General features: G+C 56.4%; 1 protein-coding gene across 1 annotated transcript in view; it reads left to right on the plus strand.

Moving 5' to 3' along the window:
• The first annotated feature begins 7,364 nt into the window (after positions 1–7,364).
• TMEM123 (transmembrane protein 123) overlaps positions 7,365–14,832 on the plus strand; it is a 49,034-nt gene continuing 41,566 nt past the window's right edge. The window contains exons 1-2 of the mRNA XM_059371149.1: positions 7,365–7,593; positions 11,634–11,690. Coding sequence (XP_059227132.1) covers positions 7,494–7,593; positions 11,634–11,690 — 157 coding nt within the window. The 5' untranslated portion in view covers positions 7,365–7,493. The remainder of the gene's footprint in view (positions 7,594–11,633; positions 11,691–14,832) is intronic.

The raw sequence follows: 14,832 nt of genomic DNA on the forward strand, positions 1-14,832 counted from the left end.
GTGTAGATACGGGAAAATGATCCCCAAATACTGTCAAATTAAAAAAGCAAATTGCAGAAGAGTAATGAGAGTGTAATTCCTTTTTTGTGGACAAAAGGACCCATGTTCTGTGTTTTCACGGTCATAGCAATGCACGTGCAAATTTCTACACAACTATGTGTGCAAAAGACAAAACAAACACACAAAAACAGAGATCTGGAAAGAAAGTCACCCGGCAGCTGTGGTTACCAGAGTAAGACAGGAAGGACTTTTTACGCACTTCTGTGTATTGTTTAAATCTTGTTTCAACCTTCCTGTAATACTTATGCCTCTTTTTGAAATAGAAAATAAGCCCAATTAAAAGCAGAGGCTTCTCAAAGTTGTGATAAAATGTTTGAATATTCGCAGAAGCGCAGATCAAACCTCAGAAACTGCACGCGTGAATAATCTCTTTATTCTCTAGAACTCTAGGCCCACAAAATGATTCACATATATTTGGGTCCCTTACTGGAACCTGAAATCCTGTGTGGTCCCCCGGGAACAGCTCCTCCTGGGTCGTAGATGAGGTGAGAGAGGAACTCAAAGAAGAAGAAATTTCTTTGACACTTGGCTTTTTTAAAATCAGCAAAGCAAAGGGCTGTCAGAAACAATTCACCCAACCTCTGACGTATGCGAGGGGCCACAAGTTCAAATACCCCAGGACAGGAGGGCAAGGAACCAAGCAGGAGGTTGGCAAGGCCTGCTGGAAGCAGACAGCGAGTGCGGGGCTGGGAGAGACGCTCTTCCCCGTGTCCCCCTCGGACAGGCTGGAGCCCTTACGCGGGATCTTTCGGTGTTTGGAGAGAAAGCAGACAGCAGAACGCTTCACTGCAATCCCCCTGGGTTCACAGTCGAACGGGCAGTTATTTCCCGTCTCGGGTGCTGTGCCGCTGAGCTGCAAACGCCAGAGAAGTGTATCGCCGGCAGGACTTGGGAGCCGGCTTCCCGCTCACCACTTCACTTCACTCTTCTTTCCTCAGCCCTTTGGCCGTGGTATTCCAGAACGTCAGAGCTCAACAGGTTAGACGCATCTCATTAGGGCCACCTGGGTGGCTCAGTGGGCTAGGCGTCTGACTTTAGCTCTGAGCATCATCTTGGGGTCCTGGGATGGAGCCCGCATCAGGCGGGGAACCTGCTCGCCCCACCCAATTCATGCTCTCTTTCAAAGAAACAAAATCTTTTTTTTTTTAAGATTTGATTTATTTATTTGACAGATCACAAGTAGGCAGAGCAGCAGGCAGATAAGGAGGGGGAAGCAGCCTCCCCGCTGAGCAGAGAACCAGTTGTGGGACTCGATCCCAGGACCCTGGGATCATGACCTGAGCCAAAGGCAGAGGCTTTAATCCACTGAGCCACCCAGGCGCCCCAATAAACAAAATATTTTTTTTTTAAAGATTTATTTATTTGACAGAGAGAAATCACAAGTAGACAGAGAGGCAGCCAGAGAGAGAGAGAGAGAGGGAAGCAGGCTCCCTGCTGAGCAGAGAGCCCGATGCGGGACTCGATCCTAGGACCCTGAGATCATGACCTGAGCCGAAGGCAGCGGCTTAATCCACTGAGCCACCCAGGCGCCCCCCCAATAAACAAAATCTTAAGAAAAAAATGATAATTTAACGTGTACAATGCGGTGGCATTAAATACACTCATGGTGTTGTACAAAGCACCAGTACTCGCTATTTCCAACCATTTTTTATTACCCTGGCAGGAACTCTGTACTCATTACACAGTAGCTCCCACTCCGCCGACCCCCTGACCCCCAGAACCTGCAGCCTGTTCTGTCTGTCTGCCTGTCTCTACCCCTGAGCTGGGTTCCCCGACCAAGTGGAAAGACGAGCTGTTTGCCGTTAGAGCCGGCTTATTTCTCTTAGCACGGCATTTCCAGGGTCCGTCCACATCACAGCGTGCGTCAGAGCTCCAGCCCCTTTGCTGGCCGAAGAATGTTCCACTCTGCGCTGTGTATCGTGACACTGTTTCAAGGAGACTCCTTGCCCAATGTGGGGCTTGAACCCATGACCCCGAGATCAACAGCCACACGCTCCACCGACGGAGCCAGCCAGGTGCCCGGTATCACGGTTTATAAGAAACATATATTTGGTCTTCATTTCCCTTTGCAGCACGGGAGCTTCTAAACCCTTAGAATCTCCCAAGCTGTGAGAAAGTTCCAGGTGTCTTTTGGTATGTTAATGAGGCGGTTTTGGAAAGTCCCTCAGTCAAGGAGGGGTTGAACTGGTTTGGGGGGGGGGTTGATGTGGGGCTGGAACTTGCAGACCCCACCCCCTGACCTCGGGGAGGAGAGAGGGGCCATAGGGGGAAATGCCCACTGCGCCGAGATGCAGTCAACTATGCCCACATAATGGAGCGTGCATAAATGACCCAAGAGGACAGGGCTCAGAGAGCGTGCAGGGTGACCCTCGGCACGGCCACCTCTCCCCCAACCAGATCTTCTGGATTCAGATATGGCTTCCCAGCTACCTTTTTGAGAAGCCATTCCTTAAGAACTGTCGTCCCCAGGAACTCTAACCTGACCTTGTTGAGCGGGGAGACCCAGCAGTGTGGGAGCTCATTGCTCTCTGCAGGTCAGACCTTCTCACCTTTACTGGAGTCTGGCGTGTCGCATTTCTGCAGCTGTTCTTGCCTGAACGTGAGAGTCCTGCAGAGCGCTGAGTACCAAACTGGTACCCAGGACATCTTTTGGAATGAGTGGTCCTCTGAGAGAAGACACAAGAAGGAAAAACTGAAAGCAGAGGGAAGAAAGCGGGAGAAGAACAGGGGCTGCCAACCACAGACAGAGAAAGCAGAGGTGCGGAGAGGGAGTGGACCCCGTGAATTAGCCTTCGCTGCGAGGCCTTAATCACAGTGTTCAGCCTGCGGTCAGTCTGGTGAACTGGAAGTTGACAGGAAATCGCCAGGAACAGGACACGGCCACAGACCGACTCACACTCTTGTTAGGTCCTTCCACAGCTTTGTTTTTTTGCTTGTTTGTTTGTTTGTTTTTTAAGATCTTATCTAGTTACTTGACAGAGCATAGAAGGGGGAACAGCAGGCAGAGGGAGAAGCAGGCTTGCTGAGCAAGGAGCCCGACGTGGGGCTCCATCCCAGGACCCTGGGATCATGACTGAGCCAAAGGCAGATCCTTATCGACTGAGCCCCCCAGGCGCCCCCTCCTGCCTTCTCTCATTTGCTGATCCCTCACCGTCCCAAAGTCCAGCCGATTCTGACGCATTCCTCATGCAGACACTGATTTATCCACAGACTGGCGGATGCGTCGCTAGAGGACCATCACCGGTGCACACCTAACCAGATGACTAGTCCTTGATCGCCTTTTTCTTCCGATGAATGGGAACTTCGAGTGGGATAGAAGCAAGTTTCAGTGGTAAACCCGAAATCTCTTAGCTTCTGCACGTTCATAACAGAAGCAGCTCCTGCTATCCCGATCTCGAAACCAGCTGGCTGTTAAACCACTCACTGGGTCTACCATGTGCTGCGGCACGTGGATCTGTGTTATTCACCATTTCCCAGCACCTAGCACTGTGCCTGGTGTCTGACCTGTATCCAGTGAAGTTTGAGGCATTGGCTGATCGAACTAATGGTGGTCCCAGTCTCTGTCTGCTTCATGCTTAGGTGACCTTCAGTCTAAGACACAGACGTATGGGAAATACACAATCCCTGTGGGACAAGAAGACCCACACTTTGCTCTGTTCATGTCCACCCAACCTTCATCCCATACATACAAACTGAGTGCTGTCAGTATGATGGGAAGTGGTTTGGGCTCTCAGGTACAGATAAGGGCACAGAGCCTCGCTCCCACGTGTGTGTTTCCATGATCACATTGTAGCATGCCCCACTCTGCATCAGCAGCTAGATAGCGCCTGTCAGCCACTGGAGTGTCCCCTCTGCCCGGACATTGTCCATCGTGTTGAAAGCACTCAGCACTTGACAGGACATCTAAGGGAGATGATAGCCTTCTTGGGGGAGAAGACATATCCAACTGTACACAGTCAGGATCCTTCGCTGGGAGAAGAAAAGCTGAGTGTTGTGGATGCAGCAGGGAAGGAAGATGCTGAAGATACTGGGAAGCTCTCGGCATTGTGAGAAGGTGGAGAGAATCAGGACTGAGGCTGAGCCCCAAAGCCTGCAAAACTAGTCCGGCAACAGAACCGTCCACACTGCAGCTCCTGGCCCGTGCCACGTCGGCCTCAGAAACTCAGTCTCACCTCCACTGAGAAACTGCCGTTGCCCTGAGTGCTGCCGGCCAAGCCAGCCGCCTCTGCTGCTATTCACACCAGCGGCGGGGGCAGCTCCGGACAGAGCCTGCTTCCTCAGGCTGCTCAAACCCGCATCCAAGTTTCCCAGGGACGAGCCAGATTGGCAGAACCCGGGTCACATTCTGGAGCTCAGCTGCCAAGGAGGCTGGGGACTGACATCTAAAGGAAGGCGAGCTAATCAAAAGGTAACGAGTGACCATTAGTAGGACCAGTGTCCCCTGTACTATGGCAATACATGATAGGAGCAAAGTCAGGTACGTCAGAGGTCGTCTCGGGTCCTGTGAAATTTGCTTCCTTGAGGGAGGACCAACAGTGAGCATACGCATGAGCAAAATGGTGGATAGTGTTAGGTGCTGCAGACACATAAACTGTGAGGTGAGGCAGCCAAGAAAAGCTTTTCTGAAATGAGCAGACACCCAAGTGGCAGGAGGGTCAGCCAGCACAAAGGCTGGGACCTGACTTGTCATTTCAAAAAAAAACAAAGGTAGGCTGCACCTGAGTAAGGGAAGGGGAGAAGGTAGAAATCAGGGCCGGAAGAGCCTCAGGGACTATGTTGTGTAGGGCCATGATTCTAGACCCTGGAGAGTGGCAGGGGAACAGCATGATGTGACTTCCTTTCTAGAAAGATCCTGCTGGCTGGCTGCTGAGCTTGAAGTATGAGGAGGGGATCAGGGTGCTTAAATCTTCCTGAGGTCGGGGGAGAGGGTGAGACAGGAGGGAATCTTGAGAGATTTCTCCTGCGACCGACCTTGACCTTGACACCCTTCAATCTTGTCTGTTGAACTGCCCGGGAGAGGAGGTCAGGAGGCATCCTGACAAAAGGGAGAGCAGGAGCCAACACACTCCAGCAGGGAAGGCTCTGGAATTTTTGCAGAACTTTGAGGAGTCTGGCACGGTAACGGGGATGGATCCAGACATCGGGCTGGAAAAGTAGGGGAGAGCCCGGCTGCCAAGGGCTCCTGTCCTGTCCTTTTAACTTCTCATGGCACCCAGGTCAAGTGCTGGTCCAGTGATGCGGGCAGAGCCAGATGTGACCATGGGCTAAATGTTCCCCAGGGAGTGCACATCTCCCTAGCACTTTGTAAGAGGGCAGAGAGTACACAGTTTCTTGTCCCTCCCACCGCCCCCTCCTCAGACTGGAGGAAACCGTGTGCCCATCCCCACAGTTCTGGGCAAAGCTGTTGGTGCAGAAATCAGACAACAGACAAGATTGAAGGGTGTCAAGGTCAAGGTCGGTCGCAGGAGAAAACGTCAAGGGGACATCTTGTCTTCCAGACTTTCTCATTTCTCTTTGGAGGAATCTTGTATTTCAACCTTAACTCCTAGGCACACATACGCTGAGCCTTAAAGGCAGCATTCGAGTAGGTGACTGAAAGAGGTAGCCTGGTGTTCCAGAAAGAGAACAATGTACACAAATGTCCGGGAACCAGAAAGTACCCGTGCCCATGGGCGGCTGATCTGAGGCTGGAAAGGCAGGTTGAACCCGGGTTGTGAAATGCTTGGCTTGACAGTCACCGGAGCAGTTTATTCCTAAACCAGATTCCCCGGTTGATCAGAGTAACCAAACCCTAAATGTGCAGTGTTTTGCATTTAGTCCACGGTGGATGCGGGGAGTGTTTGCTGGCTCACCTGAATCAACAGATGGAAATCTGTAAATGTAGGACATTGCCCCATTTAATCTTTTTTTTTTTTTAAAGATTTTATTTACTTATTTGACAGAGATCACGAGTAGGCAGAGAGGCAGGCACAGAGTGAGAGAGAGAGAGAGAGAGAGAGAGAGAGGAGGCAGGCTCCCCGCTGAGCAGAGAGCCAGATGCGGGACTCGATCCTCGGGACTCGATCCCAGGACCCTGAGATCATGACCTGAGCTGAAGGCAGAGGCTTAACCCACTGAGCCACTGAGGCACCCCTGCCCTATTTAATCTTTATGATCAGTCATGTCCACACTGATGGACTTAACAGATCAAAAGTCCTATCCGCTCTAACACAGTTTTCAGAATTTTAACTGCAGTGATGTGGCCTTTATGTCACGGAATCTGGGTCAGATGTCGAAGGTCAGCAATGTGCAGAGGGTCGCAGGCTGGGGACTCACAGAGATTTCAGGGACCCTGCATCCTTCTGTCTCCCATCTTGGAGGAGGTCTCCCACCCTAAGCAGCACTCTTGGTCCCTCTTCCTGCACCACTTTGGGTTCTAGCGAGCACAACCTGCAGACTTAGGAAGCGTTTCAAGTCAGGACAAGGGAGTAGCACTGGCTTGGAGGGCTTGAGAGGGCCCGGACTAAAAACCCTGCAGAACAGCTTATTCCGTCTGAACCGGGGCAGCAGACACTGGGAGACAAGCGACGAGGTTCCATTTGCCCCACTGGCCTCCATGCCATACTTGCCACCACGCCTGCGTCCCCCCGCACTCCTCTCCTTAGGCACAGACTGCGCTGCCCCGATGTCCAGCGAGCAGGGAAGACAGCGAGGTACAACGCCCGTGGGGAGGTCGCTCCTATACAACTGGACCGGGTGGAGGGAAGAGCGTCCCCTCTCCCCCGCAGTCCCCTCCGCACTTGCCGGAAGAGACCTCCCCGAGCACCCCAGGCTTTTCTCCTAAAGGTCCTCTGGGACGTGTCCGATCCGGGGTAAGGCAGGTCCTCCCCGGGAGCCCCGCGCGGGGGGCGGGCCTCGCAAGGAGGGACCGCGGGGCCCGACCCCGGCCGTCTCCCGCGCGCGTCTGAGCACGGACTAGGTGCAGCCCCGCCCCGCTCAGCCGGGTCACCCGAGGGGACCGTCCTCGGCTCACGACCCCTGCGCGGGGCCGCCCACGCGAGAGCCGCTCCTTCCCGCCCGGGCCGCGCCCGCGCCGATCGAAGACTTCCTTCCGGGCCCCGCGAAGCCCAGCCCGCCCCGGGTCCCGGGAGGCCCAGTGGGGCCCGGCGGCGCGACGGCAGGGCGGCCGCTTCCGAGAAGACAGGAAACCGCGCGAGCGTCTAGGGGACCCGAGTCGGCCGGCGGGGTCCCGCGGCCCCGCCCCCAGCCGGCCCCGCCCCCGCCGCCGCGGCCCCGCCCCGGCCCGAGCCCCGGCCGGGCTCCCGCGCCCTATTTGGGCATTCGGGGGCAGGCAGCGGGAGCGGCGCGCAGCGGGCAGCCGTGCGCAGAAGCCGCTCGGGGGCCCCGCGGACGCTCGTCGGGGAGCGCGAGGCCGGCGTCCTGCCCTCGGAACAATGGGAGTCGGCGCGCGCGGCGCCTGGGCCGCGCTGGTCCTGGGCGCGCTCCTGGTGCTGGCGCTGCTCAAGGCCGCCGTGGACAGCGCGGGCCTGCACGGTAGGCGGCGGCGGGGGCGCCAGCGCGGGCTCCCGCGCGGGCTCCCGTGGGCGCCGGGAGCGCGGAAAGTCGTGCGGCTCTCAGGCCGCGCGCGTGGAGGCGGCGGGGGGGGGTCCGGGGAAACGCGGGCTGGGGCCGGCCCCGGGGCTGTCCCCCCGCAGCGGCGCTCGCCGGTCCGGAGGGCGCGCGTCACCTGTGGAGTGACCCGGGGGCTCGTGGTCCCCCCCCCCCCCGACGCCGGTGTCCCCACGCCCCCTTCTGTAAACTGGCGGGGTGGACCCCGCGCACCCGCGCCCGACACGGGGGTCTCGGACGAACGCCCTCTGGCCCTGAGGCCCCCGGACGCTGAAGGGGGCGGCGCTGTGGGGAGCGCGCGCTGCTCCCGGGACGGTCCTGGGGCGCCCCCCCCCCCCCCCCCGGGGCACCTGCCCCGGCGCGCGCTTGCCGTGCAGCCCTTGGGCCTCTTCTGCCGGGTGTGCGCGCCCACGGCTCGGGCCCCGCCCTCAGCACCGCGACGCCCTGGTTCTGGGGGGCGCGGTGGGGGCGCCGTGGACTTTGAAAGGCATCCAGGAGAGAGGCCGCGAAGCCGGGGGGTGCTGTCCGTTCCCTGCTCCTCTGTGGGCCCTGGCAGCTGTGCGGCCCACGGCGACGTCCCGTGAACGACGGGGAGTTCTCTCAAGGGCCCCGTTCTCCACAGTTGAGCTCGGTCCGTCCGGTGCATGCGTGGCCCGAGCTTTGTCTTACCCAGGGAAGACAGAGACGCCAGTGCGGGCGCAACACCTGCTTTGCATACAATAACCCGTGAGACTTAGTAATAATTTTTGTTTGCTTTGCTGAATTGTGCGTGTCACAAGCCGGCTTCGCAGACCTGAGACTGTTTAAGGAAACAATGATCAGTAAGTCACATCCATCCCATTTTCAATATTATGAGGTGTTTCAGTGTAAGGTGAATGGTCTGGACAGAATCAGTTTATTTTGGTGCCTATTTTATACAAAATGAGCTTTTTATATAGAAAGTCTCCTTTTTAAAATCTGTTATTTGTGAAAGTAAACCTTTTTATTGTTTCTCTGATGACTTACTGATTAGAGAAACTAAGCATCCTTGCTTTACTTTTTTTTTTTTGCCCTAATACAGATTTTTTTTTTTTGCCCTATTTTAATACTCACCGTTCTGTTTATTACGTAAAGTCTCACTAGAAGTTAGTGCTATATGGAATCTTGGAATGAAGGTTCTACTACAGGAAAGCCTTCACTTCATGAACAAGTATAACAAACATGATCTGGAAACCGTTTCTACAGACTCTAATGTCACTTTGAAACCAGAATGAAAGGTTCTGTAGAGAGTTTCTCACAAGTAAGTGTCACTATGAAATCCAGTAACTTTTAACAATCATCCTAGAGCTTATACAGTGTTTTTACTAGGCACTTTTCCTGTGTCCTCCCCGTGCTGAGTGAGGTCCGTATGTCATCACATTGGAGCCTCACAGTATTATTCCCATTTTATAAATGGAAAAAAGCTGAGGCTTAGAAATTGCCCAATTTATTCAAAGTAAAACAGCTAATACCTGTTTGATTTCAGAGATTAAGATCCCAAAGCTTAATGCACCATTTTGCCACTAAGTCACTTCAGGTGGTGGTGGCCAGTCACACAAATGATGCTTACGCACACGATCTGCTGTTGCCTGTGATACTGTAGGAGAAGATAAAAACGTGGAAGTTCTTTCGTAAAAATACCCTGCACGGTCTGCTGGGTAGTTTCATAAATACCCTCTGTTGGAGGAGTGGGGAGGCCATGAGCAAGTTAGCAAAGCAGTGGACAATATAGAGCGTGGCGGTGCATGGCTGGGGGAAGGCTGTTCCTCAGGACTCCTGGTGGCAAGTGACAAACCCACCTGGGACAGCCTTGGTGGAAAGCAGACACTTTCCTGAGCCTTTAGCACAAAAGTCCAAAGTGGCTTCAGGGATGCAGTACTCCAGAGTTCAAATAGGTTGCCAGGAGAAGGCCACTTCCGGCTCTCTTGATCACATCTGTCAACTCGCAGGCGAGCCAAGCCCAGCCGAGCCCAGCCATAGTTCAAGCCTGGGGTGGGGATAGGGGTGGGGTCAGCGGGGGACTCCAAATAACAGAGCCTTTCTACAGTGAGTTCTCGGCGCCCACAGCCACCATAATGGGCAGCCTGTTCGGAGAGTAAATTAATCCTTACTGAGTCCATGCCGCATCATGCATCTAACTTTCTTTTCTTCCATTCGGCGCATTGTTCTATGTTAATACTTGGTCTCTGTCAAGTAAAGCATCAGCCTCTTTGTAGTTAGATGCTGTGGTATTCCTTGTCTCCTAGGATATAGAGCCACTGCCTGCCCACAGTGGGTGCAGCATCAGTAATGGATTCGAGAGGGGAGAAAGGTCCTAGAGCCACAAAGATCATCTGATTTTGCCTCCTTTTTCAAACCAAAAGGTTGCTGGGACATGATACGTCATAGGAGTGACAATAGCAGGGAGACACAAGGGGGGCTTGTGCTGTGGTCCGGGCAGAAGGTAGCGGCCCATTGGTAGTGACCTAAGTGCCTGGAGTTCTTCTCTGGGGGGTTAAGTTACCTGCTAATGGCTTAGAGGAGGGCGTGGGGAAGAGGGAGGAATTGAGGGTGACCTCTTGGTGTGGGGGCTGGACAGCTGGTAACCCAGCAACAGAGACGCCTGGGGAGAAGCCGGTTTGTAGAAGATCAGTGTGTTCTTTTGATGCTCCCGCAAACGGGCTTTGCAGTCCAACAGCCCCGTCCAAATCCAGACTCTGCGACTTCCTAGCCGGGTGGCCTTCTCCGGGCCTCATTTCCTGTCACTGCAGAATGGCATTTGTGTCCCGGAATTGCTGGCTGCGGTGGATGAGCTGTGACGTGACAAGCTCCCGGGAGGCGTGGCACGGGGACGCTCTTCCTACCGTTGGCAGGCGGTTGATACCCACGCTACACGCAGCGGGAAGGACCGGAACAGACGCTTCTCCGAAGAGGACACACAAACGCAGACATGAAGACGTTCGACATCCTTCATCATCAGGGAAACGCAAATGAAAACCACGAGGAAATACCACCTCATGCTTGTCAGGACGCTGAGAATGAAGATGGAACAACAGGTGTTGGCAAGGACGTGGATCAAGGGGAAGCCTGGGGCGCTGCTGGCAGGAGCGCACGCTGGCGGAGGGTCCTCCAGAAGCTGAAACTGCAGCTGCCCTGTGACCAGCAGCCCCAGCTCCGGATGTGTGTTCGGAGAAGATGAAGACGGTTCCTTGATAGATGCAGCCCTGTGTTGACTTCAGCATTATTTACGGCAGCTGAGGCATGGAAGCAGCGTGGATGTCCCTCGGTAGATGAGCGGATAAAGACGGGGGTGGATAGCCGAATGTCACTGAGCCCCAAAATGAATGCGGTCTTGCCGTTTCCAACAACACACACAGACCTACGGTGTATTATGCTACGCGAAAGAAGTCAGTCAGAGAAAGACAAATGCCGTATGATTTAGTTGTCTGTGGAATTTAAAAAATGAACAAAGGAAAAAAGACAAACTCTGAAATACAAGGAGCAAACTGGTGGTTGCCTGAGGTGGGTGGGAATAAAGAGAAAACCCAACCCCCTGGTCTTCTCTCCATGGCTTGAAGTTAGGGGTCTTGGTGCTGTGAGACCCCAGGGTGCCCTTGTGTCCAAAGGGCCCCTTGCCGGTGGCGCAGTCCCCTCGGAGGGGCAGAAAGGAGCTTCTCTGTCACCAGTCCCTGTGTCCTGGTGTAAGTGAACCTCTGCAGGAAGTGGGGCCTGGGGAGGAGGATGTAAGTGTTTGTCACCGGAGCCCAGTGTTTTCTGTGCTGAAGACCCCAGTAAAATGATCCCAGGTGTCCCGGCCGGTCAGGTGTGCTACGTACCCGTGCACGGCACAGGAGAGCCTCCCAGGGACGGTGTGCCTCCTCCAGGTCCCCACAACCTGTCGCCGGTGTTCTTAGATAAATATTAAATGCTTTTTCCTCACGGGATGTTTTGTTTTTATATTCTTACAGAATCTGTAAAGACAAAGAACTTGGTGCCTTCAGGAAACCACAGCACGAACCCCCCAGGTGAGTCTGGAGCAGGCCATGCAGAAGGAGGTACAGGCGGCGGGTGCAAAGCAGGAACCCAGCTGGGTGACCCGCCAGCTCCTGTCAGGGCTGCCCCTGTGGGCGTCGGCAGACCAGAGCCAGGGACAGGAGCTGCCCCTCTGGCCCCACGGGGCACAGACGTGCTCAGCTCTCCAGTCTGGCACCCCATGCTCTCTGGCTTAGCCGCAGAGCCGGGTCCCGGTTGAAGGTTCTACGCGGGTTGGAAACAGGAGTCAGGAGTCGCCGCGTCCGCCCGTTGGGCTGATGGGACAGGCCACTCCACACTGGCCAGCTGCCTTCGGATGCCCAGGGTCCCGGCCCCTGCTGAATGGGTGGAGAGCCCTCCCTGGTGCCTGTGGTGCCTGCGGTGCCTGCGGTCGGGAGTCTCCGAGGCCTCTGGTGTCGGAGGATACGGGAAGTGCCCACCACCCCGGGTCTGGTCAGCCAGGGCCAGGTCCCTGTCCGCCAGGCGCCGATCGCCCAGAGCGGACTGAGCAGCGAGCCAGACCAGAGCACCCAGACCTATTGCTCTGCCTGCTTGCTGGGCGGCTGCCACAGGCAGTGCCCATGGAGTGGCCCGGGTGGCCCTGACGGTGTAGGTGCTGGGGGCACAAAATCAGCCAGACCCTGGCCTCTAGCCCTTGTGGTGGGCTTTTCAGTTTTATTTCCATGGGAAAATACCCAGGACGTGACCCGTGGGCTGGCAGCCACCTGTCAGCATCCTGCTGAGCCTGGCTGCGGAGGTCTCAGCGCTCTGCCGCCCCAGCTTCTTCCCTGTCTCTGCACCTCTGCCTTTCCTACTGGCTTCTGGCCCACCACAGAAAGTTCTTCCCGTTCAGCTTCAGTCATTCCATGGGGGAGTTTCCATCTGGGGAGAAGAGATGAGAGAGGTTGCCTCGAAACAACCATGATGATGGCTGGGCACATTTAGGAGGGTTGGTAAAAATATCTTATTAGCTTATCAAGTGCCTTTTCCCGAGAGCCTACAGTGTTGAAGAAACTTCCCGTACATTTGTTCATTGCACAGTGCGGAGCTGGGGGTGGTGTCACAGAAGAGGTAGCTGAAACCCAGACGGGTTACCTCTCCTGCCCAAGGTCACATAGCACATTCAGGATTTGAAACTCCCTTCCTTGGATTTGAAACCTGTGCCCCTTCCCCACATTTCCTGAAACTGCGGTGTGGTCTCCCCTTTGAAATACCACCGCTCACGATGGCGAACCGTGGTTAAAGATCAGCGGGGTATGCTGAGGGACCCTCTGAGGTCTGTGGGGTGATTGCACAGGGAGAGTCCTGGGGAACGAGGAAGGCATTGCCCCCCAGCGTCTTTGTGAAGACATCAGCTGTTACACATGGTGTGCTGCCTGGTGGGGAACACTTCCCAGAGCCATCACAGTATTCTTCCCGTACCCTCTTTGGTCTTAGAAAGCCTTGTGTACCATGCTGAATTTGTGTATTTTTGTGGGATGGATGCGTACTATTTTGTCTTTTGTGATGACATTACCAATTTCTCTGCTGCTGCTGACCTAACACAATTTATTTAGCATCAGTTCCAGAAGAAAACATTTTTCATGAGAACGGCCAGTAGGACAGTGCTTGTTGCTTCCAGATGGCTGGCCGCGTTGGGATCTGTGTTCCTCCCTTCTCTGTCGGGGTTTTAGCCTCATTTGAGTTCTTTGGGGGTGGCTTCCGTGATTTACTCACCCCAGCACTGTGCCTGGTACACAGGACGGACCGCACACGCGCGGATGACCTGGACCGCGGAACCAAACGTGTCTGTAGTAAGCCCCGCCTCACCTTACCCAGAGCTGCGGCACGGGGTCTGCAGACAGCGCGGTGCGTGCTCCAGGGTGATCCTTTACTACTGCTGTTTGGTGGCGGGCCTTGCTCGTGGAGGGGGACGGACAGCTGAGGTCCGAGAAGCCGAGCTGAGGTCTCTGTCCCTTCCATGGAAACGTCGTATTTCCGCGGAGGCGGGAGTCACCGAGGATAGTCATCGCTTTAACAGTCTCTCCGCAGGTTTTACTGAGTTTTAGTAATTCCGCAGAAAGGTGTTCATTGGTGGCGTGGACAAAAACAGCGCGGATTACCGAAATGTCTAATAATGATTACCGTCGGGCAGTTACGGGAGAACTGTGTTAGGTCACATGCGCGTTTTCTGCTCGGGGAGAAAGCCGGCCCCGTTTTAGATCCAGGCGGGGGCTCTGGCTTCGGGCCCGCGGGGGATTGTTCCTCACAGGGCACGGAGGTCGCGGGTTACTGTCCGTGCGGGGTCTGGGCGGAGCTGCGGGGAGCGTGACGAGGCTCGGACCGGACCGCGCTCCCATCAGTGGCCGGACGCCAGCTCGCTGTGCCCCGGGAGGAGCCTGCTCCTTGGCCCCTTGTCCCTGACGTCCCCCGCGAGGAGGAGTCCGAGAGGTCCGGGCCACCTTCCCGGGGGAAGCTCTGTTCCGGGACGGGATCCGTCCCAGCGGGCATCAGCGGGCGGTGGCCCGGCGCGCGGCCGTGCGGGCGTCTGCGGCGCGTGGTCCGGTCCGCACACGCGTGCGTGCGACGCCGGCACTTGGGGGGCTGCGTGCCGGGTCGTGGCAGGCTCCCAGCTGGCCTCGTGCCTGCGGTCTTGGTAGCCGGAGCCCGGCCCGCGGCCCCCGCCCCCGGGTTTTCCTCAGCTGGGAGAGGCACCCACGTGCGTGCGGCCGCACTAGCGAGGTCGGAGGCCGGCGCGGGGCGGTGCGGGCCCCTACGACCGCGTACGGCCGCGTGTGACCACGTGCGACCCCGCGCGACCGGTCGGCGCTTACCGCACCCCCAGCTGCGGGGACGGGCGGCGGCGGACGACGGAAGCGCGGCTCTTGAGGAACCCTCGAACCCTCGCGAAAAGCCACAGAGGAGCGGGCGGGGGAGGGGCACCCGGAAGCTCCGCCCCCGCCGCGCCCCGGGCCCGCGGCTTCCCGGGACGGGCGGCGGCGGCCTCCAGAGCGGCTCTAGCGCCCACAGCGCCTCACGGAGAGTCCCCGCCGCGCCCGGGGCCGTGGTCGCGAAGCAGCGTGCGTCTGGGGGCCGGGCCGCGGTGCCCTCGGGGGGCAGACCTGGCCTGCGCGGCCCCGCGCGTCTGCAGGTGGG

Source organism: Mustela nigripes, chromosome 1, assembly GCF_022355385.1.
Source record: "Mustela nigripes isolate SB6536 chromosome 1, MUSNIG.SB6536, whole genome shotgun sequence".
Taxonomy (NCBI): domain Eukaryota; kingdom Metazoa; phylum Chordata; class Mammalia; order Carnivora; family Mustelidae; genus Mustela; species Mustela nigripes.